The sequence below is a fragment of the Vipera berus genome (genome assembly GCF_964194415.1).
Source record: "Vipera berus genome assembly, chromosome: 5".
Classification (NCBI taxonomy): domain Eukaryota; kingdom Metazoa; phylum Chordata; class Lepidosauria; order Squamata; family Viperidae; genus Vipera; species Vipera berus.
In genome coordinates this window covers 79,777,670-79,805,442 of record NC_138207.1, presented here as the reverse complement: position 1 = coordinate 79,805,442, position 27,773 = coordinate 79,777,670, and the positions used below count along the sequence as shown (strand labels likewise).

The window sequence follows — 27,773 nt, the reverse complement described above, 5'->3', positions numbered from 1 at the left end:
AGTCCAGCCCTCTGGTCAAACAGGAGACCCTGCACCATTTCAGACAAGTAGCTACCCCGTCTCTTCTTAAAAACCTCCAGTGATGGAGCACCCAGGTTGTCTGGAGGCAAGCTGTTCCACTGGTTAATTGTCCTCATTGTTAGCAAGTTTCTTCCTAATTCCAGGTTGCTTGTCTCCTTGATTAGTTTCCACTAATCAAGTGGAATCAAGCTCCGTTAGTTTTCTTTGTCCTGCCCTCTTATTTTTAAATAGCTCTCCTTTAGTCTGGAAGTATTTCCTTCCCTCTGGGGCTGTTCCAGACCTACCGAATTCCAATTCCCACCAGTCCCAAGAATTGCTTCCTAAAAGGAAAACTCTGCTCCTCCCTCTGCTGTTCTTCTGGCCAGGTTAACCTACAGACGCAAAGCTGGCCCTTGAAGCGAAAAAGGGAGAAGGAAGCGTCCAGGATTGTCAAGGTATAAATCACCTTAGTAGAGGGCGAAGGACCGTGCTTCAGAGAATGCATGATGTGCATGAAGGAAGGTAATAAAAAACGACGCATAATCTTACTAAATACCTTTTAATTACAAAAATATAAAAACGAAATATATATTATAAAGAGAGCTAGCTGACTACATCCTAATGTAACAGACAGTAACAGCAAAGTGAAAGACATAAAGAAATAACTGAGAACTTTTTCTAGACATGCGCACTAAACAGACTGAAACCATAACATAACTAGTCATATGGGATTCACTATGGTTACCAGATAAGTTATCACAACAGGTGCAGAGAGCAGGGGAAATGTACAGTTAGAAATGAACTTTTCTGACGAACAAAAAAAACACGTGCAGTGACAAGGATCAAACCGCAGAAAGCCAGCTAAGCGCTGCCTTAGTAGGAAGGGGAGAAAAGACAACTCGCCGACGTGTTGATCGACAACCCAAGTTCCCCCCCCCCGACAGCTTGAAAGGAGGCGGAGATGGTCGCCTTGGGCTCCGCGGATGTGTTTTCTCAAGCCAAAGCCGGGCCAGCGACCAGGGTCAAAACGAAGCTTGCCGGGGCCTCTCTTTGAAGCCTGGAGGTTACGAAAATAAAAAATCCCGACGACTCCAGACTTCCATCAGCCGTCGGGCGGCATCTGCAAACGGGGGGCTCTCCCGCCTTCTCCTTGGAGCCACTTCTCCGCCACCCCGAGCCGGACCGTCCTGGATTGCGGGCAGTGCCCGGGCGAGGAAGCCAACCGGCCGGCTCCCCTCATCAACAATTCGTCGCCCTTCTCCAAGCCAAGAGGAAGGAGAGCGGCGGCTGGGATTTGAACTCGGCGCAGAAGCAGGCGGACGCGGAGGAAGCCCACTCGCGCAGCTCCCCCTGGTGGAGGCTTCCACTTTTGTTGCGCCGCCGGCCAGCGTTTTGGGGTATCGGGAGAGGCCAGAGCAAGGCTCCCTCTGCAAAAGGGTGGGGGGGATGGAGAGCTCGGGCGGAGACCGGGAAGACCTTCTGGACCCCGAAACTCACGTGGGGGGGCAGCCAGGGCACTCGCTCCCAACCTGCTTTCCTAGAGCTATCCTGAAGCAAAAATTGGAAGAGAGTCTTCCCCTACCTCCCCAATGAAATTTCCTTGGGCCCCTCGATAAAAGGCAGTATTGGAGTGCAATAAATAAGGGAGAGAGATGATTAAAGGTAAAGGTTCCCCCCGCACATGCGTGCTAGTCGTTTCCAACTCTAGGGGCCGGTGCTCATCTCCGTTTCAAAGCCGAAGAGCCAGCGCTTGTCCGAGGACGTCTCCGTGGTCATGTGGCTGGCATGACTAGACGCCAAAGGCGCATGGAACACTGTTACCTTCCCACCGTAGTGGTCCCTATTTTTCTACTTGCATTTTTACGTGCTTTCGAACTGCTACGTTGGCAGAAGCTGGGACAAGTAACAGGCGCTCACTCTGTTACACGGCACTCGGGATTCGACCCGCCAAACTGCCAACCTTCTGATCGACAAGCTCAGCATCCTAACCCACTGAGCCACCGCGTCCCTAGAGAGATGATTAGAGATAGATAGATAGATAGATAGATAGATAGATAGATAGATAGATAGATAGATAGATGAATGACAGAGAGACATCATCATTCCAGCCATTGTCTATCCACTTCAGGATGAAGGCCTCTTCCACATTTTTCCATGCAATACCAAGTTCTGAGCTTTCTTTTGCCAGTTGGGCCTGCAATACTTCTTATGTCGTTGATCCGTCTTGTTTTAGGTCTCTTTGGGGGGGGATGCTTTTTATTAAATGGGATCCATTTAATCTATGACTGCCTTGGTCCACCTGCCATCAGTTCTCCTTGCTATGTATGTATATGGCATCGTATATTTTCATTTGTTCTCTAATCCATGTGCAGGCCTGTCTGTCTTGCCTTATGATGCCCAGCATGTATCTTTCCATGGCTCTTTGCACCACTTGTAGCATTTTTTTTGATAGATATATATATATGTATATATATATATGTATAGATATGTATATATGTATATATGTGTATAGATAGATAGATAGATAGATAGATAGATAGATAGATAGATAGATAGATAGACAGATGATAGAACGAGATGTACAGAAATTAGCTCACCCAGGTGCATTCACCCAGGAAGAAAGATTGTGGATGAGTCTTTCCAGGATTGGTAAAAAAAAATCAAGAGTAAGATTGGAGTTCCATCTACTCATTACATGGATCTAAAGAACTTTTTCTAACCTTGCCTTACCCTGACTTTGGCTATTCCCATCTAAGAGAGAGAGAGAGAGAGTTTAAGAGCACCTGTTTGAACAATTTTGCTCTATAGCAGGGGTGTCAAACTGCCGGCCAGTGGGCCGGATGCATCATAGTGAAACCGCGCCCACCCCATGGCCGGCAATGGAAAAAAAGTTGCAATATGTTTTGACATGTCACATGATGTTGTGAGTTTGACACCCCTGCTCTATAGTATGAACAGCATATCTGTGAAACGCTAGCAGTTTTGAAAGGGAACACTCGGTCTTTGAGGCAGAGGTTGAGCATTCACCAACTAGCAATGTTTTTAGTCCTTTAATGAAAGCACAGTTGCCAAGATGCCACTGGGAAAACTGATAAAGGCCTATAAAACCCAGTGGGTTGCAGTTACTAGCTTGTGTGCAATCATAGACCAAAGGGTCTTGTTTCTTGAAGACCAAGGCAAACTGGTTGATTGGGTTAGTTGAGGTATTTTCCCAATACAGTTGATTCAGTGAGGTTTGTTTGAGCCTATGAAATACCTGCTTTTTAAATATAGTTCATTATGTATAGTCCCAAATCAACTGAACACAGGTACAAAATTTAAACACAACAACACACACCTTAACAATAATGAAGTAGATAATTAAAAAAATGAGGGGCATACACTCAGATTTCTGCAAGTCATATCTATTTTATCTATTCATTTATTATTTTTTCCCTCTCCTTTTATTATTATGTAAATAAGTCAAGACAGCTTCATCCTATTTTCCCCCAAAGGCACCCTATGAGGTGGGTTGGGCTGAGAAAGAGGGACTGTGTCAAAGTCTGCTAGCCACCTTTGGTGCCTAAGGTGGGACTAGAACTCACAGCCTCCTGCTTTCTATGTCAGCACCTTAACCACTGAGTCAAACTAGCTAACTTTATAGTGGGGTATTTTCTCCCCCTGAAAATTTGCTATGTCTGATTTTTGGCTGAACGTTCTACTCTCTTGTTGAAAGGTAGAAGATTTAAACCCTTGGTTGTCTGAATGCTACTGGATAGGTTTTCTTCATCCTCAAGGGAGCAAATTAACTGACTGGACATCTGATCTTTATGCACTTTCCATCTTTCATTGAATTCATTGCTTTGTCTTGACACTATGTGTCCAAAGTAGGATGATTTGAGCCTGGTCATTTGTGCCTCTGGGTTAATTTGTTCAATGATACATTTGTTTCTCAGCTGTCCATGAGTCCTCAGGAGTCTTCTCCAGCAACTAAGTTCAAAGGTGTTAACATTCTTCCTGTCCTGCATCAGTTAGTTGCTCCAAAACTCATGTTTCCTTCTGGCATTGTTCAATGATGCAACAGCTCTCTCATCTTTTGGGAGACCTTGATTCATTATAGTAGCAGTAAACCTAATGTATTCATAGTTGGGGCTGTTCCATCAAGCTTTATGGGGTCAAGTTGTTTAATTCATTCCAGTTCTTTCCAATAGCTTTTCACCGTTCTCAGGAAATGTCTGATATGGTATAGGATCTCTTGCTTGAGCGGCGGGGGGTGGGTGGGTGTTAGAGGAGATAGACCTCCAAAGTCCCTTCCAGTTCTATTCCAATTGATTGATTGAAACTGATGACAGTTAACAGCAGTTAAAAAAACTGTATAACAACATTTATCAATAGAGGTAAAACATTCATAGTGCAGAACCCAAACAACCAATAAATAAATGGACATAACCACTGTGGCATTGTACATTGTACAGACTCTGTCATCAAGATCTCCAAACCTCCTGACACAACCATGTCTTTAAGGCAATATTAAAATTACAATGTGTTTTCCTTCGTGACATTCCAATACAGTACTCCAGTGTTTCTCGATGGGACAACTTTTAAGACATATGAACTAAACTTTTGGGAGTTGCAGTCCGTACATCTTATAATTGTTCAGGTTGAGAAACACTGCATACCCAAATTCTACAAGTGTTAATGGCAGTCATTTGAAGATACCATTCCCTGTTCTCCTTTGTGATTATTGTCATTTGCTTGAAAGGGAATTTAAATGTTTTGAAGTACATGTAATTAATATAGATGATTTTGTAATGCACACATTCATCCCTTTATCTGTCCATTCATTCTATTTAAATCAGGGGTCTTCAAACTTGGCCCTTTTATGACTTGTGGACTTCAACTCCCAGAATTCCTCAGCCAGGCATGCTAGCTGAGGAATCCTGGGAGTTGAAGTCCACAAGTCATAAAAGGGCCAAGTCTGAAGATCCTGATTTAGATCCTATTTTCCGTTTTTGTTACAAATTGTAATATATAATGAAATAACCAATATCCTTGCCCTTTGAATGCATTAACTGTTCCTGTTTCTGGGGTCAGTTTTGTTTCTGAACTGTCCCTTTTCTTTTGGCCATTACTGGTATTCAAAAACCTTATTTTGAAAACTGACTTTTTCATATATATCATTACTTCATTCTATTATTAGTTTTCTTAATCAGTGGAAAAACAATATCAGAGAGAAATCCTTAAATATGGTTATTTGAGGGTAAGCCCCCTCCAAATAGTTGAGTTAGTTTTGAGAAATATGCATAGGATCCCTTCATGTAACTTTTATAATCCTTATAATCTTTATTAAAAAGAAATATATACTAAACCAGCTTTATCAGGTATATGTAATTGGCTACTACACAGCATATAAATAATAGTATTCCACCAGTCAATTCACCCCCCCACAATTGTTTCTAATTCCCCTTTGAGATCTTGATTAATTTTGATTATTGGGATTTATTGTCTTCACTGAGATTTACGGGTGTATATTTGTAGATAAACTGGAGCCAACATGATCCTAGTGGTAGTTCTCTCAACCCTGTGAAATAGTTACAGAGTGAACAAACTATGTTCTAACATATAGTATATTTTTAAAGATACAAGCCAAAATCCCTTGGCTTAAGGGACAACTAGCTACTAGCTCATAAAAATTCTAAATATAGAATAATCTGATCTGTAGAGAATAATCTGATTATATGTGAAGGAAGCTCGAACAAGAAAAAAATAATGCTCATTTAATTACAATAGACTTCTTAGATAACGTCTGGCAGAGATCAGAGTTCAGAAACAAAATAAATATTAGAGCCATGATTTAGATAACATTTCCCCTAAAATATGACATATGGACAACACCATTCAAAAGTAATTTTTTTTTATTTCAACTCTATAAAGTATACAACAGGCACTCGGCAATTACAGCTGCAGGGAAAATACAGAGCAAAACAAAAGCAGTTAACTTCATGATAAAAAGGTTTTTTTTTGTTTTTTTGTTTTGTTTTTTCAGTCTACATCAAAAGAGTGCAACTGGTCAAAGACCATTTGATGAAAGTGTATTCTTGGACAAACAAAACTAACTCCTCCTCATTCGTGTAGAATCCTTATGGAGAAGAAAAAGAGCCATTAGGATTATAAAGGAAACCACCATGTGTAAAAACATCATACATTGGAATAAGTACATTAGTAGGCAACTCTGAATCAAATTTCCCTTTGCTATTAAAGCCTGAAACATCAAAGTCTCAGGGCTTGGAGCAGACTGTTCACAGAGAAGTAGGACGAGGCTTTCAGTGTTTTACTTTCGAGATATACTACTGAGAAGGTGTCTCAGAAACAGTTTGCATATACATGAAATCATAGGACTGATTTCAGATTTAAGCCAGCTTTGAGTATACCATTAACAATGAAAGTTACAACTTCTGTAAGTCCCATTAATGGGAATGGGTTTACTCTAAAGGTAACTAAGTCTGGAACCAACCCAGAGAAAGCACGGGCTCTGTTTTGTTCAGTGGTGCAATAAGATTCATTCATTCATTCCTTTTTTTTTTTGCAGTCAATGATTTTCCAATCAGAGGATTTCTCCCCCCCACCCCCCCGCCCCCAGTTTTTGCTGTGATGTCAATTTTATTCTCTAATCTGCCTGATTAGAATTTTTTGAAATTTTTTTGCTATGGAATCTATTACAAAATGTGGCATGTCTGAAGTTTTACCGCACTACTGTTTTAAAATTTGCACACCTTAGCAAAACAGGAATACCTGTATACAGACTGATAGTATGTCATATATTAATTTGACCTGCACGTACATTTATACATTTCACAGAAATGACGCTGTATCTCATTAACAGATACACAGCTCTGGTACATTTATAACAGAAATAAGAGAACAACTTCATCATTTCTGTAATTCATCAATATTATATAGTAAAGGCTTATAAACTGTTAGCCGAAAGAACTGTAAAACGCAGCAAGCTAAGAAAGGACAACATTTTGAGGTGTGTTTGTCTTGGTCATGCAGCATAACACCAAATTTGTATTTTTTTAATAGGATGCCATGAATTTAAGGCACTTGCAACAATGCCAAATAACTAGATGATGTTCTAAACTATGGGACAAATGGACAACAGTACAGTTGACATAAACTTCAGTAATACTGACAATTATGACATTAATTCAAGTCTACGTTGATCTAAAAACATTACCTTACAAATAAGAAAAATGAAAATAATGCAATGAAGGTCTAAAGAAAAAGTTATATGTATACCATAAAATATCAACACGAAAAAATACCTATTTACATAAATATTTGCCTGTGGTCCTATAATTAAAGAATTTTCTATGGAGAATGCAGCACTGTATTGAGCTACAGTTCATCTGTTTCTTTAGAACTTAGTTCTAATCAGTGTCTTAAATTTGTTAGCAAACTCATTTTTATGCAGATACGCCATTGCACCTTTTATTGTGGAAAAGCAAGGTCTCAATTTCAGATGCATTATCGGGGGACAAAATCTACCAAATCAATGGGTCTTACTCATAAGTAAGTCTATCAAAGGACTAATAGCCATAAATAATGAGTTGTCCACATACTACTTTAGCCAGGCCAAGCCTATAATTTGGCCATGACAAGTTTATCATTCCCAGCTGTAATGTGTGGTTAGCATCTCCATTTTACCTACTACATTCAGCAAAACCAAGAAATCTGCAACATTATTGCCCTAATTTACATGTTGAGTAGCACTTAATCTTATTGCTGGGGATGGAAAACTCACTATGGGAGGCCATTTTTGGTGTGATCTGCATGGAAGGAGTAACATGTGGACTAAGACAGTACATTGAAACATAAACATGTATGCTGATATATATATATATATCTATATATATATCTATTTTATATATATGTAAATAAAATATATTACTTATAAATGCAGGGTTTGCTATTATACATATGCTAGTTTAAGTTATTGAAAATACATTTGGTAAAGAAGATGCAAGTGAGCCATATGACAAAATAAATTTATATTAAGTGCACACCACACCAATTATATATTATTGAGTGCAGTTCAAGGACAAAATGGAAGGAATCAAGCATAATAATTCATACCACGCTCATTCGGCAACTTTTCTTGCATAAATATTTTTAAAACTTGTGACTATTTGTCAGCTGAGTGCTTGAAGATGACCTATTAGCACTTCAACTGCTTAGATTGGAGACCGCTATATATATTTTATAGGAAAACTCCAAGAGTTGAAATGAATACATTTTAGATTTTAATTGATTCAGGATAGGCACATCACTTGCTAGAGGTGAAGTGCAAAAGTTTTTTTGTTTAATGATTCCAGATGTAATTTAGAAACAAGGGAACTTAACCCAAATGTTTACGGAAATCTTTTAGCCCTATTAATTCTGTTTCCAGCGTCATTTATATTCTAAATTATGTGTTTTTGTTAGACTTGTTATATACAATTAATTATGCAGGACTAATGAAGCAGTAGAAGTTATTAACAAGTGGTGCAATGTTTTTATAGTCGCTCACTGATGTATATTTGTAAAAAAAACACCCATAAAATTGACTATAATTAAATCAATCAAATAGAAATGAAGCTCGGAGTTCTTCTAAAAACTGATGTTATATTAACTTAAGCTATGGCGCTGTATTTCTTTCTGGAATATTCCACTCAAGCTATAGGCACCCTTATGAATGTCAAAAATTGTCTGATGAAACTGTCTCCAGAAAATTCTGAAAGTGAATCCCAGATGCTTCCATGCATCTTCAAGCAAATGAATCTAATGTATATGAGAAGATATGAAAATGTCTGGTTAATTTTAATATGGGGTAAAAAAACCCTGCCCCTTTTTTTTCTATAGACTAAATTTCAATTTGGACTGACAAGATTGAAGAATACTACTGCTCTTCAAGATTGTAAAGCCTGTGCCTCCACAAGAAGACGGATATTATTCTAACTTAATCTGGTTATTCTCACCACACTTTCTAATCTCTGCTTGACTTGTGCCTTAATAGTTGCATGTGTATTTTGCTCACTACTTATGAAAACTGTCATTCCGATTCTGCAAGGATGGCCAACGATATTTCTTCCTGTGTATGAGGAAAGGTTATGATTTGCTATATTACAGTGTTGTAAAGTTTAAAACTGAAATACCAGGTTATACATTAGACAGGGTAGGAAAAAATATATATATCCCATAAAATTACAGTGGCCTATTGCTTGCTCTTTCCAGCTCAGTTAAAAAGATTTACCTTTACTAAGGTTTGGAAGCTTAAACCATTTCAGTAAGGCTGATTGATGTACACATGATTGGATGTTAAATGCCACATCAAGGATTTCTACTCCTGATCCTATGTCCATTGGAAGCAGAGTGCTATACCCAGGACTGTTTTATTGTATCGTACCAGTCCTGGATGATGCTGGTTCTTTATTATTATTTTTGGTGGAAGCCATCACTAGGAACAGACAAACAGTATTTTTTTTCCAAAACTAAATATCTTTTAAAAAAGCCACAAGTTTGTATAAAATATGTGAGAATGTTACGAAGAGATGATCATCTCCTTCCGTTTTTTCTCCTTCAAACTCATTTATTGTCTTCTAATGTATTAGATTAGAGACCTTTTTTTTTACCAACGTGACTGAATCAAGAACTTGGTGATAATTGGCAGTAGTCAATCAGCTTCATTTCTGAATGTTTGGGGGCTAATCTCTAAGCATCAGTTATGGGGAATAACTAACTTTGACAATGCAAATCTCTTTAGATATAATGCTAAACCAGTGCAATGTATTCAACAGCCAGTGTTTTGCTTCAAGTTCCAACGACAGGGAAATTCTAAGTTATACAAACTGGATTAGATCCAGACTGAGATAACAATCCTATATATACCTATTTCAGAATAAGTTCTGTGGAACGAAGTAGGTCTTACTTCTGTATAAGCACACACAGTACTGCATTGTAAAATAACTACAATAACTAAATTTTGGTATCATTGAAAATGGGGGTACAAGTTAGCCATGATTCATATTTCATAAATTTCAGAGGAAAAGAAAAATATAAACTCGCACATGTCTACTCAGATATGACAATCATTAAGTTCAGTGGAATTTATTTCCAGCAAAATGTAATAGCGTTATAGCCTATATATGGTAATAACATAGCTGAATGCAGTCCTCATTAATAGGACAGCTTCAAATGCTAATTAGAGCAAAGTAAATAAACTGAATGGTATTAGGCAACATACGGGGGAAAAGATAATTGGAAGCAAGCTAAATTAACGCAGGATGACAAAACCAGAGGTGTTTTTCTGGATTCAGAGAAAAGAACAAGTCATTATACTCTGGTGAGAATTCCAAAGGAAATGGACATTCTGTTGGTTTTCTTTTTGTGGAACTAATTTAAGAAGCTGTCACAGATGCAAGACTATTTCAGCAGCGTATTGACAAATGCTAACAAAGTCATACTGATACATGGAAGCCTTAGCTGAAATTGCCTTGAAAATGATCTATAATAGCCTTTTTGACAGTTCTGTCCTCTGAACATGTTGAACTCTGATAACAAGTATGGACAAATTAGTTTATAGCACTGACCATTAAAAGATTCATAACTGGTAAATGTAATTCATCTTTACATGGACCCATTTAAAGACTTGTCCACTTCAACAGGACATATTTAAAGGTGAATTTAAGTCTCCTTTTGAAAGGAAGTGCATATTGAAGCATTCCATTTCAATTACATTTGTTCCATGTTTGTAGACTGATCTGTAAGAGTTATATTTTACAAGAAAAGACTGACTAACTATCTTTTGAGAAAATAAATACAATATTTGTGGGATCTGGAAGAATAGAAAAGAAAAAGTGAGGGCAGTACCGTACAGTAGCATTAAAAATATGCATACGTATCACCCACATATGAGTGTGCATAGGAATACACCCACTCATACAGTTCTAGCTGACAGTGAAATTCCTTGCTACATTTTGTTTTCTGAAAAATGAGTGTGGAAGTTTGTTTTATTTCACAGATGAAAGATGTACATAGCACCTATATAATAATGCAGTGGATTTTGCAACTTTAGGAGGCTCTCAATGTGATTGTTATTTTAGAGTAACCGTAAATACCTAATAGACTCGTCAGTTAATATTTTGTTTTTAGGGCCTCTGGATAAGCATTCTTCTTTTTCTTTTACAAGATGGTTATTGTATATATATATATATATATATATATATATATATATATATATATATATATATATATATATATATATATATATATATATATATATATATATATATATATATATATGTAAAGCGACTAATTTTTATGAACAATTTTTCACATCCTCTTCATGTATCCGTATCCATAAAAGAAATGTTAAAAGTAAGTTCTCAGACATATGATATGAGGATTGACTGACCCATACTTGCTTAACAGTTTAACAGGAAGTGTAGCAGTTGTGCTTCTGTTATCAGTTGCGAAGAAAAGCGTATCAGAACTAAAAATGGAGAAAGGTAACATTCATTCTTGTCTTGTGTACTGCTTGAAAAGAAAGAAATTATAGCACTGCTTTGACATGAGCTCCACTTTTTCTGGTCCTCCTTAGTTTAAAACACACTGGCCTACTTTAAGAGGCTCAATGTACTCTACCTGCAGTTTTGGGGTACCCCAGTTACTGTGCCATAGATTCTATAGCATAGAATCGGCTACAGTACTTAACAGTTTGGAATATATTTAGCAATAAAGAAAATGAACTTATAGCTAGAATTATGTGCATCTCATTCTATCAACTTTCAAATTGTAATGGAGCGTAACATGTTCAGTACCATGATAGAAAACACATGTAAATTATTGGTGGAAAAGGTTTTGCTTCAGGACCACCATGTCAACTGCTGTGTTAAATTCAAACAGAAAACATGTGAAGAGCACTATTGTCATCTAAACAAGAAGTCCTAATGCCACTGTAATTACTGTAGCAGCATCAATCAAGGCATCATGGTGACCCCGAGCATGAATCCTTCCCAAATCTTTCAGGTCTGCTGGCAGCCATGTCTCAGGAAGCTGTCTTCAGCAAGGCAGAAGCAGGTAAGAGAAAAACATTAAAAGTCTATGTCCCATCCTGAGTTGTCATCAGGTGGTGGTTCATCGTTGTCCTCAGGGAAGCTATCAAAATTGCTTGTGTCAGTTGGAGATGCAACCTGTCCAATGAAGGAAATTAAACTATTGGTAGTGTTAGTTGTTGCATTTGGAATCTTTAAACAATTTTCTGATTTCAGCTATGAGCTCTTTATACCACTTTGTGAATTCATGTTGGCCAGGTAAGAGTTAGAGATAGTTCAGAAACGTAGGATTCTGCCATTTTCATTTATAATATTGTTCTATGTAGTACTGTTAAAAATATTCTGTGAATGGGAATATCATGGATTTGGATGCTTCTACTTCCTTGACACCCAAAGTGGTAAAAGAGGAGTTAAAGAAGACGAAGAAGAAGGGTGTTTCTATGCAAAATGCATTGTTCAGAACAAAAATAATGAAAAAAAGTGATGGGAAAAGATGAAAGGGTATAATGGATACCCCATAAATTTTTATGGTTAAGGCAGGGCGATTGTACATTTAGAAAGTAATTTTGAAGCAACCTTCAGATGAATGGCTTTGGATTCCTAATATTTTCTAACTAGAATGGAGAGTTTGACAAAATAATGTAAAGATTTCTTAATGACACCGACAGCCCTTTGAACTGATCTACAAAGCTGGGATTTAATGCAGATGCATGGCAGGTTACGTGTGAAAAACAGAATTGGTGTAGAACTGTTTAGAAAAGGCATGTAAGCAATGACAGAGGAGAAAGAAACTGTTGCCTTTGTCCACATCTAAAAAGTCTATGTTTGTTTATGTCACATATGACAGATAAAAAGTCAACAAAAGTTTAGAAAGTGAGAAAACAAATTGTTGATGTTTTCCATTTAACTTGATACCGTATGATCTCATATTTATTGAATTAAATATGGTAGTTCATTATGTAAATGTCAAGTGCTTTTGTATATCATTTGACTTCGGAGAAATCTGTTTGCAAGAACATGAAAGACTTATAAAGGAATCTAATAAATTAGAATAAGCTGCTATTGGTTAATTTAAACTTAAAATAATAAGTATAAAATATATTTTATATTTTAGAAAAGTGAACTCAAAATATTAAAAATTAACAAGGTGTAAGTAATATGATATGATAAGAGTGTTCCAGTAATAGCTGTATTTGTACTGTATGTCTCCTAGGAATAATGTAATTTTTTTCATAGTAGCACCAGTGATTAAAAGCCAATACAATAAAGACAACACAAGTATTCTCTCTCCTCCAAAATCAATTAAATCTTGTTGTGCTGTTCCTGAAAATTGTCATTGCTTGGGGGTCACAATGATATAACGAATGACAGACAAAAACTTACTATCTTCAGAAAAATGAACTTCATGATTCCTAAATAGATTGAAATGTACATTCATTCAAACAGAATTAGTTACTTTTGAACATGTAAATGTTATTGGGGAAAATATACATAAGTTACAGGTTCCTATGTATTATGTACTTTTCCATGTATTAGTTGAAACACAGGGTAAAGGAATTCAAGAATTTCATGGTGAATGTGTGAAAATAAATCAGAAAAGTCAAATATTTTAAATTGCATTCACTATGGGTATAAATTCAAATCTGATAGGAAATATTTATTTCATAAGTAGTAAAATTCAAATAATATGTGGAAAATTTAAGTACAGCAAATTGTAGCAAAGTAATGTGTATTCAAAGACAAGCAAACACATTAATCGCCACCACAATTTAACCCAAGATTGCCATGTTTCCCCAAAAATAAGACCTACCCCAAAAATAAGCCCCTGAAGAAACAGCTTCATTCTGCAGCTGACAATGGAGCTCCGGCCTGCATTTTGCCATCAGAGGCCTTTCCAGAAGGCCCCTGCAGCCAAGAACTGAGATATGGATTCAATCCGTAGTTCGGTTCTTGGCTGCAGAGGCCTTTTCAGAAGGCCTCTGATGGTGAAATGCAGGCCAGAGCTACATTCTCAGCTGCAGAATGAAGCTGCTCCTTTGGCCACAGAAGTGGGCCCGGATGGGTGGGGCTGTTGGTGCTGTTGCCGTGAGGTGGGTGAAAGACACTCCCTTGAAAATAAGACCTGGTGCCTCTTTTGGAGGCAAAAAATAAAATAAAAAATAAGACCAGGTCTTATTTTCGGGGAAAACAATAATTAGAATGACCATAGCTCTCATAATAATAATTTATACAGACCTCAATTACAAGAGGGCTGCCCTTTGTATTTATCTAACAGGACTATTTTTCAGTAATTGTCTGTCTTATATAGTATTCTCAAAGCATGACTTCTTTCTGCTAAAAAGAGTTATGTTTGATATAGAAATAGATGTTTTTAAATCCATGTATATAATTCATGTTTAACAGAATGTCACTTGATCTTCATTTTTTTTTACAAATTTAGTGGAAACAAAGGGAAAACACCTAAGCTACAGTTAAGAATAGGTCTTTTCTTCCCCCCCCCCTCCTTTCAACTGTATTTTTAGGACCCTATTATCAGTATTGATACTGATATTTACTGTTAGCATCAACATGGCTCTGCATGGAAATTAGAACTGTTGCATGATTTGTAGGCTTCAAGTCAAACTAGAAAGTCATTTACTTTGAAAAAGAAAGGCAGCATCCTACTTACTTATGCCAATTTGGAAAAAGTATGATAAGCTGTCAATTGAATACAACAGTTTGTGATCTAACACGACATTTAGAAACTGACGGAATGATAGAAGACATGAAAAGACGAACTGAGGCAATGTAAGTTGGAAGAAGAACAAAGAGGTTTTCAGTAACAAAGGTGTAGTGATTTCATTAAAATAAATTTCAACCTAATTATTTGTATTTTACTATAAGCTTCATCACTGATTCATTGTCAGAAGAGATCTTCAGATACACTCTTACTGCATGTCCCTGAAAATGAAGTCAAGCGGAAGTCTGCATACGTGGAAATGTCAACGTAAGATAAGATCACTTTTCTATGTTTTGGATTAGAGCTCCTGCTTGTTTTTCCAATAGGTTTATTAGCAACTTTCTTAAGTTATGATTCCAACATATACATTTTAACAAGTAATACAGCTATACTCACACTTGGTATAATAGGAGGTGTCAATGTACCTTTTCTTAAACCTTCCCAGTTAAAGCCTTCAAACCACCTAAAGACACAAGAAAGATAAAATTCAAGGAAATTTATATGACTCAGCTACCATTGCAAGCAAGACCAAGTAGCCTAACATTAAACATTACAAAATTTACATTTCTGAAACTCTCTTACTTAATACTTGGGGGGGGCAGCAAATTTGTGGAACACATAATTTTATCCTGATTGTGGCAGTTATGATGGTATCAAGAATTTTCTAGAGAAAATTCTGAATCAAGGATCTGTCCAGACACAGATGCCTAATTTGTGATAAAAAATAATAATAATAGAATAAGTCTATTAAATTACATGAGATTCCCAGATGTTGAAACAGATGGACAGATACTGTGATATTGGCTATCTGTTTTCTTCAACCATGTAAAAAATAAAAAAGCTAATGAATATCTTTCCACATTTCAAAGATCTGACTTTTTGATATCTGTAACCCGATTTACATTTAACCTGCTTCCTGTTGATATTGTATTATGTTAAACAGGAATTGCTGATGGGCTTCTGTAGCAATTTTATTTATTATGTTGCTGAAATGTCCTGTTATTATATTATATCATTATATTGTTGACTTTGGGTGCTACCTGATTCTAATTGACCTTGAAGGTTTTTCATTTATTCTCATTGCAAAATCTTTAATGTTGCATAGATGGTTAGCACATCCAGGTTAGAAATTATGATACCAAGCTGAAGCCCACTCTGCTCAGAATATATGCAGATACATTCTGCATAGCTGTCTTATATTACTCAAATTTTTGGTGAAAAAAATTGCAGGTATTGGATTGTGATACTCTCATTTCTTTCAGTTTTTCTTCTGTGCAAAAATATACCTAATGTATTGATGGATTTAAACAGAGGATTACTTTTTTCTGAAATATACCTACTTGTGCTTTTGAATATCCTTGACTCCATTTTTCAAGTTACCTAATCTTTCTGATGGGTTGTCCCTGTTTAAAAATAAAAGAACAAGAAAAAAGTTATAAAAGAAAGTTGGAAATCAAAGCTTTTTCTGGTATATGTGTGTGTGTGTTTATATTACAAAAAGCATATATATATATGGCTAAGAATGACAGTAATAAAAAATGAAAACAAAATATCAAAATCAATGAACTTAATTAACAGGAACCAGGGCTTTTTTTCTCATAGAACGCTCAGAACGGAGTTCCGGCACCTTTTTTGGATGGAACCTTGTAGGGTAGGCAAGGTGGTTTGTATGACATGTGTGAGTTCCGGCACCTTTTTCTTTTACAAAAAAAGCACTGACAGGAACCATTAAAAATAGAGTTGTTCATATTTGTGTGAGGGTATTTGTGTGTGTGTGTGTGTGTGTGTGTGTGTGTGTGTGTGTGTGTGGCTTACAATGGCTAAGAATGACAGTAATAAAGAATGAAAACAAAATATCAAAATCAATGACCTTAATTAACAAGAATCATTAAAAAATAGAGTTGTGTACACACACACACTATTTTGTTTGAGAGATTACTAACACATATAAAGAATTTACCTGCATAGTTTTTTAATTAAGTTAGCAGCATTTTTTGCAATCTTCTTTGGAAATTCAATCATGTCAATCCCCCTTAGTATGACGTTATATGTTTTCATGGGATCTGGGCCTGAGAAAGGTGGACTATAGAAAAAAGAATAAAAATGCTAATTAAAATCTAGTAACATATGTATTTATTTTTTTGCAAATAAGCTGAAATCTGTTTTAGCTTACTTTGGATGATTGTGTGATTTAAGCATTATTATATGCTGCTTATTTAGTTATTATGTCTATATCAAAGGTAAGAATAAGAAAATCACTTAGGACACTGCTTTTATCAGAATATAGAATAAAGGCTATCAATAAACTATCAGAAAACCAAAGTTTTAGTGTTTGGCCAATTATCATAAAGGTCACAAATGGCAAATAAATGGGACTCAGATTATACAGATATGCAGTTACACTTATCTTAGAGTGTACTTTTATGCTTTTCTGTCCTTGAGTGCTATTTTTTAAAAAAAGGTTTTCAAGGTTGAAAGGGGCAGATTAGATTCCAAATTTGGGATATACTGTGCATCCTGCTTTCCTAAACTATTTCCTATCTTCATCACTTAGACTATTGTTTCTCAACCTGAGAACTTTAATTCAGGAATGTTGGAGATTAAATTCCACCCATCTTAAATTTGCCAAGATTGAGAAAAATCTGGAACCCTCAGTCTGAGAGACTATTATTTTTTATTTTAATTCCATTTATATCCCGCCCTTCTCCGAAGACTCAGGGCGGCTTACAAGCTTAGCAGTAGCCTTCATTCTATGTATATGCCTGCTTATTAGGGCTTTCATACACCCCCCAAGCGGCATTATTACAAAGTCAGCTTAATTGCCCCCAAAAATCTGGGTCCTCATTTTACCTACCTCGGAAGGATGGAAGGCTGAGTCAACCTTGAGCCTGGTGGGATGCGAACCTGCACTAATTGCAGGCAGCTGGTGTTACTTAAGGAGGCATTAGCCCATTGCTCCACCAAGGCTCTATTAACCATTGCTCAGAGATTATAACATTTTACATTTTTCTGGAATATTTCATACACAGTAGCTTGGTAATAAGCCTTGTACTATTATTTTACCCAAAATGCTTATGGAAATTCATATGCAAAATATTGGGAAAACTTATATTTAGGCATGATCGGGAATTATTGCAGTTCATCCTGTAAGAATTAAACTGAGCTGAACACTCATTTACAATAATGTATTTTGTTCTTACAATATTTCATTATCCTTGACTTCTTACAATATTTCATTATCCTTGACTTACAACCACAATTGAGGCCAAAATTTCTGTTGCTAAGAGAGACAGTTGTTAAGTGAGTTTTTCCCCATTTTACAACCTTTCTTGCCACAGTTGTTAAATGAATCATTGCAACTGTTCAGTTAGTAACATGGTTGTTAAGTGAATCTGGCTTCACCATTGACTTTGATTGTCAGAAAGCTGCAAAAGGTGATCACATGACCCCAGGACACTGTAACCGTCATAAATATGAGTCAGTTGCCAAGCAATGGAATTTTGATCACATGACTATGAGGATGCTTCAGCGGGGTTTTTTTTTGTGAAAAATGATCATAAGTCATTTTTTTCAGTCAGTTGTAACTTTGAACTATCACTAAGCAAACTGTTGTAAATCAAGGCTTATCTTTTGTAATGGACATATCTAATGGCTAAATTCCAAAGTAATTTAAAGACCTTAGAAGATGCACAGATTGGCACAAGTATAAGGATCTATTACTATTGTTGTTGTTAATTGCGAAGTCATATCTGACCCATCGCGACCCCATGGACAACATTCCTCCAGGCCTTCCTGTCCTCTACCATCTTCTGGAGTCCATTTAAGCTCACGCCTACTGCTTCAGTGACTCCATCCAGCCACCTCATTCTCTGTCGTTCCCTTCTTCTTTTGCCCTCAATCTTTCAAGTATATTTACTATAGGTAGTACTATTATTATTATCTACTAGAGTGTATACCATTTCTAAGTGTTTAAAGATTTTTGTTAGTGTTATTCCGTGAAGTAGGTAATAATTCCTATTGAAAGCAGCATTTTGATTTTGAAAGGATTTTTTTTTTACAAAAGAATGATTTAAATCTACCACTTGCTGGCCTCTCTCTTCAACTGCACATAAAATTATGCTATATCTTTCACTGATTGAATTTCTTGAAATTAAGCAGCTCTGACTTATTTTTATATTATGTTTCTAACTTTAAGAAAGGAAGCATATTGGTATTTTCTTAATTTTAAGTGGCATTATCGTAATGATAACATCCAAAATAGCAAGTCATTAGGCTTTCTCACACACAAACTTATTTGGAATTTATATTCCTTATAAGTTCGCCACTGAGTCCTCCTGCCTTCACTTCTGAAGTGAGAGTGATCTGAATAGAATGTTATCAGAGATAATATTCCAGTTCTGAAATATAGACTCCAGTGTGGTTCAGCTAGCAGCCTCTAAAATATTACATTCAGAAATCTTTAATTTATTTGATTATTTATATCCCATCTTTATTAATTTAACAAATAACTCAAGGCGGCAAACATATCCCAGCACACCTTCCTCCTTAATTTCTCCACAACAGAAACCCTGGAGGTGAGTTGGGGCTGAGAGTTAGTAACTGGTCCAAGCTCAGTCAGCTGACTTTCATGGCTAAGGCGGAATTTGAACTCACAGTTTTTTACTTTCTAGCCTGGTGCCTTAAGCGCTAGACCAAACTGGCTCCCTTTTATTCTTCCTATCCCAATTTTTTCAGTGATTTTTTTTTAAGAAATAAAAACTCTGCTTAACTTTTCTTTAGAAATGTGTTATTTCAAAATGTTATCTAGCTGTTTTCTAGCATGTTTCCATTTTGTTTTGATTGCCTTATATTTTGGGGAGATGTTTCAAGTTCCTTCTTGCAGACTGAAGTTCAGTTTTTATGCATGCATCAATTTAAATATACCTAACTGGTACCATGAACTCAATGATTTGGTGAACCGGTAGAAGAATGCAGGTTGATTTGGCATGGGGGCAGGGAAGTATTCACCAATTAGAATGAAATGACCAGAAAAACCAAATTTTCCTCGTCAATACCCTTTCCTCTTATAGTGGCCATCCAAAGACTTTTAGTTGTTAGAAAGCAGGTTTTGAATCCTTGCAAAATCGTAATAAGTAATTCCACAGCACGTTTTTAAACACCATTTTTGTTTGTCATAGTGTATGCCAGCGCTGAATCCCAACTCTTCTAATCAGAGTGACAACAGCAGAAATATTCTCCAGTTTGCTGAACTATTTTTATATGTAGGTCCAATTCAATGCTCATACCTGCCAGTCAAGAGCTCATACATTAAGATTCCCAGTGACCAGTAGTCTGCTGAAATGTCGTGACCTTTGTTCAGAATGATCTCTGGGGCTACGTACTCTGGAGTTCCACAAAAAGTCCATGTTTTCTTTCCAAATCCTATTTTTTTTGCAAAACCAAAATCGACCTGTGAAAGAAGGTTCACACACCCATCAAGGAAGACAAAAAGTTAACGGCACTTAGGCAGGCACAACATATAAAGAGATGGTCACAACACAAGTCTTCATGAGCACAAGTACATCTAAATAATAGGCTTGACAAGAAAATTCTCAAAGGAAGAGTACCAAAGAAAGCCCTTGGGGAGCATATTTCCACTGTTAAGATTTATTTATTTAATTTATTTATTTTATTTATATACCGCCCTTCTCCTGGAGGACTCAGGGCGGTGTACAGAGCAATAAAATAAGAATACATTAGATAAATAATTTTAAAACCCAAATCCATCAGGCCAGGCCGGCTTGTTCGAAAAGATAAGTTTTTAGATCACGCCGGAAGGAGCGAAGGTCGGGGGCCATTTAGAAACAAGCATTAACAATTTCCATTTGGTAAAACAATCTAACAAAGGTAATCTAAACCTTTCAGCTGTACAGCTCTTTAATAATTAGCTTATGTATTCTAGCTGGTTATTAGCTAAGTGTTAAACCATATAAATAATATAGATCAGTAGCAGGCACCACCACATACATTGTATTCAGCACCATTATATTTTTCTGCAATTCCAATTCCCAATCTCCATAACTCAAGAAATGGCAACTCAAAATGATGTAGTGCCACCTGTAGGCCAAATTATAACTTCATCTGATTCAGATGAAGCACAGATGCTATGATTATTATTATTTTTTTGGAGGATTGTGATCTTATTACTTTTTCATCTTCCTGCATTCTATCACACTGTTCCTATTTCCTCTGAATGGCCAACATTCTTGTGCAGACAAAAATCATATAATCTCATGTTTATACGATAAAGGGCAGAATTAACTGACTGTGTACAGTGGTGGCTGGACACTATCCAAGCTGACACCAGCTAGAGCAGGGGTCTTCAAACTTGTCCCTTTTATGACTCGTGGACTTCAACTCCCAGAGTTCCTCAGCCAGGCACGCTGGCTGAGGAATTCTGGGAATTGAAGTCCACAAGTCATAAAAGGGCCAAGTTTGAAGACCAGTGAGCTAGAGCACAGAACAATTCAAAGAAGTGCAAGATTGAAGAGATTTGGCTCATAGAATCGCCAAGAGTTGAGCATGACTGAATGGATATCATCATCATCATCTACAAATATATATCTGGGGAATGTGGAAAATTTAGGGAAAGGTCTCCTTTGACTCCTAGTTTCCCATAACTTTGATTATAGTTCAAATTCAGTTTGAATAAGGCCCATGTCTAGAATTTCTGAAACCCTGACATTAACATTTTAAAATGAAGTTCCCCTAAAAAAAATGAAGGCCAATAGGAAATCAAATCATTTTAACATGGGATAACGTAGAGACTAAATCTGATTACACTGTACACTGCCCAGGGCCCCTCCTTGAAGGAGCTGGGCTGTCTAGAAATATGAAATAACAATAACAATAATAATAATAAGTTGGAAGGGATCTTGGAGGTCATCTAGTCCAACCCCCTGCTCAGGCAGGAAACCTTATACCATTTCAGGCAAATGGCTGTCCAGTCTCTTCTTAAAAACCTCCAGTGTTGGAGCATTCACCACCTCTGGAGGCAGGTTGTTCCACTGGTTAATTGTTCTAACTGTCGGGAAGTTTCTCCTTAGTTCTAGGTTGCTTCTCTCCTTGACTAGTTTCCATCCGTTGCTTCTTGTCCTGCTTTCAGGTGCTTTGGAGAATAGCTTGACTCCCTCTTCTTTGTGGCAGCCCCTTAGATATTGGAACACTGCTATCATGTCACCCCTCACTCTTCTCTTCGTTAAACTACACATACCCAATTCCAGCAACCGTTCCCTATATGTTTTAGCCTCCAGCCCCCTAATCATCTTTGTTGCTCTTCTCTGTACCCTTTCTACAGTCTCGACATCTTTTTTATATCGTGGTGACCAAAACTGGATGCAGTATTCCAGGTGTGGCCTTACCAAGGCATTGTAAAGTGGTATGAGTACTTCACTTGAAATATAAATAAATGAAATTGTTAAAAAGCTAAAGTCATAGTGGGATAAATCTTAGAATCATATTTGGTTATTTCTTCAATTTATTAAAATCTTGCTCCCATACCAGAAGGGTACAACAGAAGGGAATAAACTTCTGACATTTTATGGAGAGAAACAAAGGTCCATTTTTGCTTATTTGGCTCCCAGAAACAATCAGATTAATCTGTTTGCATTAAACCTTTTATAAATTGATTTGTCCCAGAATTGCAGAGCTGACTACTGCCTTTTGGCTAGAAGTACAGTTTTAGGGCTGTTAGGCAAGGCGTTTTATTACAATGGAAGAGGCAACTGAGCTTTAACTACAGGGCGATGTAATATTTAATTGCTGTTTGGGAAGAAAACATCGCCACCACTCACCAATTTGGCATAACCTCGGTGATCTAGGATGAGGTTTTCTGGCTTGAGGTCCCTATAAATGATTCCTTTGGAATGCAAATAGGCAAAAGCTTCTACCACACAAGCTGTATAAAATCTGGTTGTAGAATCTTCAAATGAACCTCTGTCAAGAGGAAAAAGAGAGAGAAATTGAGATTACTTATTCAGTTAAGGACCTTTGGCAACAGTAAAAACAAACATGATAGCATCATTACTATATAATTATAATGTAAAAACCAATGTGGCCAATTAAACTTGGGAAGATAAGTATAGAAAGCACAACAAATATTTTAAAAGACTGAAGATATTTAAAGAGATTTTAAAAATCCAACAGCTTTAAGACACATTTTTTTAAAGATACATTTGAGCATTGGAATGCATTCCAATTTGACAGAATGGTTTAAAAGAAAAATCAACAAAATACCACATGGACTGTTCTAGAAACAAAGTCAATAAATAAATTAAGTGAAATGCTAATACTCTAAAATAGTTCTATCCAGATCTTAAGTTTCCAGAGCTCCTCTAAACACAGCCTCTGGTGATGAGCTTAAAAGTCAACAACAAATAGAAAAAAAATCTCGCAGATATTTATACCTTTATACTTCACACATTTTTGGTACAGAAAATCACACAGCCTTACTTCAATACAAAATAAGTCTTTTCAATGAGTAAACCTAGTAGAAATAATGGGATTTGTGTTCATCATGTCTTTCTCTTTGATTTTAATAGAACTGATCTAAGCATGACTAAGTCTGAATCCAATCTGTTTTCATCCCCGTGTTGCAGATAAACGATCTGAAAACAAGAGAACAGGGACTTGTATAAGCCTGCTTATGAAAACTGAATTTGGGGCATCCTGGCTCACAGCAAAATGCTTCAGATATTCTAGTTTACTTATTCTAGCATGAAGAGGTAGGGCCAATTAAGGAGGGTATGTATGTGTGTTTGGGGTTAATATAAACATGGCCAGTCCACTTAGGTAACCTTCCAATTCCTGGTTTTGCATCCTTGCACCCACCATTTGATGGGTATGAAAAGAATAGTTCTAGGAGTACAAATGTAGAAATACTGCATGCATTAAGAGGTGAGGAAAACAGAGTCTTTCATTCCAGAACAGAGTTGTAGTAATTTGGATTGGGCTCCAGTAATAAGTCGAGGAATGCATTAATTTGTGTTGCTCAGTGCTGACTTGGTTGAGAATAAACTAGCCTTATGCCAAATGGTTTGCTGCTCTTAAATTCACTCCATTGTGCAGTAGTAAATGTTATGCACATGGTTAAATTAAATGGGGATGAATGAAAATTGAGGTATATGAAAATACTGTTTAGAATTTACATAGAGAGAAAGATAAGTCATCTGAACTGGCTATATTAATTTTTATGCACCCTGACTTGCAATGGCATGGGGGCACACCCTCGAGTGGAGTCAAGTGACCATTCTTGGACAAAAATGAAGAAATATGGCAAACCTTCCATTCTACTTAGGGGAAAGTAGGGATTTAAATACAGGTAGTCCTTGACATACGACCCAAATTGAGCCCAAATTTATGTTGCTCAGTGAGAAATTTGTTCAGCGAGTTTTGCCCCATTTTACGACTTTTATTGCCGCATGTGTTAAGCGAATCACTGCAGTTGTTAAATTAGTAACACGGTTGTTAAGTGAACCTGGCTTCCCCCCATTGACCTGGCTTGTCAGAAAGTCGATCACATGACCCTGGGTCATTGCAACCGTCATAAATATGAACCACTTGTCAAGCACCCAAATGTAAATCACATGACCCCGGGGATGCTGCAATGGTCATGTAAGCATGAAAAGTGGTCCCTTTTTTTTCAGGGCCATTTTAACTTTGAATGGTCACTAACCAAACTGCTGTAAGTTGAGGATTACCTTTTATGAAAATTAATTAAATAAAAGTAATACCCTCTATGAATTTCTCCAAAAGATTATTTTATTCCTGATGGGAAAAAAGGGGGGAAAACGTTCAGCCTTTGCAGGAAGCACCAAATCTTTTGTGGGGACTACAGAATATGAATCCCTGATTGCCAATGACGATTCTGTTCCAGGAGTCTGATCTTATCGATATTCCTTAGCTCCCTTAACCTCAGACATCATGACTTCCAGAAGACCAAAAAAACCAAATGGGAAGGACAATGGCATCATTGTTACACCTCTCTTGTGCGAGCTGCATTGGCTTCCGGTTGCCCTACAGGTGCGATTCAAGGTGCTGGTAATTACCTTTAAAGCCCTACATGGCTTAGGCCCGGGATACTTGCGAGACCACCTGCTGCCAATGTCAACCTCCCATTGCCCGGTTCGCTCCCACAGAGTCAGCCTCCTCAGGGTTCCGTCGGCCAGGCAATGCTGGCTGGCAACCCCCAGGGGGAGAGCCTTCTCTGTGGGTGCACCAACCCTCTGGAATGAACTGCCTCTGGAGCTGCAGACGGCCCCTGACCTTCGATCCTTCCGCCGTGACCTGAAGACATGGTTATTCCAACAAGCGGGCCTGGACTGACCATGGTTTTTAATTTGCTTTTTATTGCGCTAAATTGTCCCGTATTTCTTATATTCATTGTTTAATTCTTTTTTAATTTTTGTATTTTATGTCTCTTAATTTTTATTGTTGTGAGTCGCCCTGAGTCCTTAGAGAGAAGGGCAGCATATAAATTTAATAAATCCTAAATCCTAAATCATTGAAGACTGTTGAAAAGAATAATGGAGCATGGCTGATTTTCCCCATTTCCCCAAAACCGGAGATTTTGACACTGACAAAGGCAGACATCCAATTTTCCCAATTATCTACAAGATACGAGGACACTAAATTTTGTTTTGTTTAGATCAGCTTTTGGAGCAGTGCATACAGCTAGTCCTTGACTTACGACCAGAATTAAAACCAAAATTTGTGTGGTTAAGTGAGTAAATTGTTAAGTGAATTTTGGCCCAATTTACAACCTCTCTCACCACAGTTGTTAAGTGAATCGCTGCAGTTGTTAAGTTAGTAACACGGTTGTTAAGTGAATCTGGCTTTCCCCATCGCAAAAGGGGATCACATAATGCTGGGCCAAGCATCCAAATTTTGATCAGGTGACCATTGGGCAATTCTGCAATGGTCATAAGTCTGAAAAATGATTGTGTCACTTTTTCCTGTCCTGTTGTAACTTCAAACGTTTACTGAATGAATTGTTGTAAGTCGAGGACTTAAATATGTATTTAAATATGTATAGGATTTTATGAGTGAAGTATTTGGCAGTGCTTTCCTCAGGCAGCATTGTATCTTGCAAACTGAAAATCATAGTTCAACTATTTTTGTGTGAAGAGAATACATTATTTATCTAATGACTTGACTGCAAAAGCCCACTAGCTATCAGAAGAACCAGACTGCAAAATAACTGTAGGCTATGATAGAATCACATTTCTCTGTTTATTGCTTAGTCTGAGTTCTTTAAAAAAACAACCAAAAAACTCTCATGCATTTATTCCCCAAACTGAATTTATTTTTTTTTCATTCCCTTCCGGATAAAAGAAGCACAGAGATCAGAAGCTTATTTCAACAAGTCACAAAATAAAAAAAAAGCACTGCTATATATTACAACCAACTGCCAAATTAAGTTTTAAAACCAGAACCAATATGGTCAGTTTTTTTGTTAGATACAGACGGTTTCACATTGCACTTTCCCCAAATTAACTTCTGGGTAAGCACTTTAAACCTTATACTTTATCTTTCCTTAGGATAGATATATGCTGACATTTTGCTGGGTAAGCCTATTCCAAAGCAGGCAGGCAGCCTAAAACTAAAACAGGATAAAAAGTTAACAAGGTTTTGCTAGTGCCAAGCATTTCAATTATTAATAGATGACCTAAGGAAATAAAAGAGAAATTCGCTTTGATAGCTACAGTAGATGGCAGCAGATACCAGGAGTAGATGGAAAAAGTATTAAAACAAAGGATCAAAGACTTCTGCAAACAATTAAAAGAAATCTTAACACAAGGTAATTTGTATTGTAATTGCATTTTTAAAAAACAAATTAAATACAAGTAAAAGTTTGGAATTTAAAACGATAATAAAAACAATATTATAAAAGTAAGTTTTGAGATTTCACCACTATATTTTTGTCTTATTTTGTGCAACTGATAAGTTTTAAATACAGTATAAGCCATAGCCTAAGTGATCTACTTTTATTTACATAATTTCAATCAGGTGTTGAAAGTTCATTCTTTCATATCTTTTGATGTTGATATTTTATTTACTGCGTTTTGTTTCATTTGTAATATATTTTAGAATTATAGGAATACTCCCATATCTGATTTGCATTCTACCTCTATATTTGGATAAACGGAGGTTTAATTATCCTCTTCCTAATAGGTTTTTTTATTATATTTATTCATTTAAATTTATATAGCTTTCTGTCTCAAAGTTATGACTGTGGGTGCCTGACAACAGTTAAAAACTACATAAAATTATATAAAACCCCATAGAAATACTAACCAGTAGCCAAAGTTAAAATAAAAATTAGCAGTGACAGATTAACACAATGACTGCACAATTTTCCACACATCCAGCTCCCCCAGCACAGGGCCAAAACTGATTCTTTAAGGCCTTGCAAAAAAGACAGAAGGGTTGGGGCCAACCTAATTCCTGGAAGAGAAAATGTTCTCTTCCTGGGCCCCATCAGATGACATTCTGTAATAGATAGGAGCTGGATCTTTAATGCTTATTAAAGGGGACATTTTGCTTTGGCTGGATTGCTGCTGTTGACTATGGATGCTTCCTTTAGCTGAAATGCTTTCCATGATATTTTGAAAGGAGATCTGGAGGAACATTGGTTGTGTGGAAGAGAATACGTAGCTCCCTGTCTGAAAGTGATAATGCACCAGGCGTGTATGTGTTTGTGTGTGTGTGCGCGCGCGCAGGGACACGGGTGGGGAGGCTTAACTTTCAAGCCCCAAGGAGAATGTTTGAAGGAACACAGGGAGGAATGTAAGTAAGTAGGAAGTTGGGATGAGATACATTACTGAAAGTGCTTGAAAGAAAAGAGATGGTCAGTAGTGGGTTAAGTAGTCTCAGTTATGTCTGGGGATGCAGAATCCTACTGGAATGGTGGGGGAGGAATCCAATGCTATTTAACACCTTGAAGA

General features: G+C 36.9%; 1 protein-coding gene across 2 annotated transcripts in view; it reads right to left on the bottom strand.

Moving 5' to 3' along the window:
* Positions 1-12,110: 12,110 nt before the first annotated feature.
* The window catches only part of PRKG1 (protein kinase cGMP-dependent 1), a gene marked incomplete at both ends in the record, with an annotated part of 886,380 nt that continues 870,717 nt past the window's right edge, over positions 12,111-27,773 (bottom strand). For both annotated transcript variants that reach the window (XM_081328338.1, XM_081328337.1), the window contains 6 exons: positions 12,111-12,209; positions 15,187-15,253; positions 16,131-16,193; positions 16,751-16,873; positions 20,076-20,239; positions 22,623-22,764. In XM_081328338.1, the coding sequence (XP_081184464.1) occupies positions 12,111-12,209; positions 15,187-15,253; positions 16,131-16,193; positions 16,751-16,873; positions 20,076-20,239; positions 22,623-22,764 (658 nt within the window). The remainder of the gene's footprint in view (positions 12,210-15,186; positions 15,254-16,130; positions 16,194-16,750; positions 16,874-20,075; positions 20,240-22,622; positions 22,765-27,773) is intronic.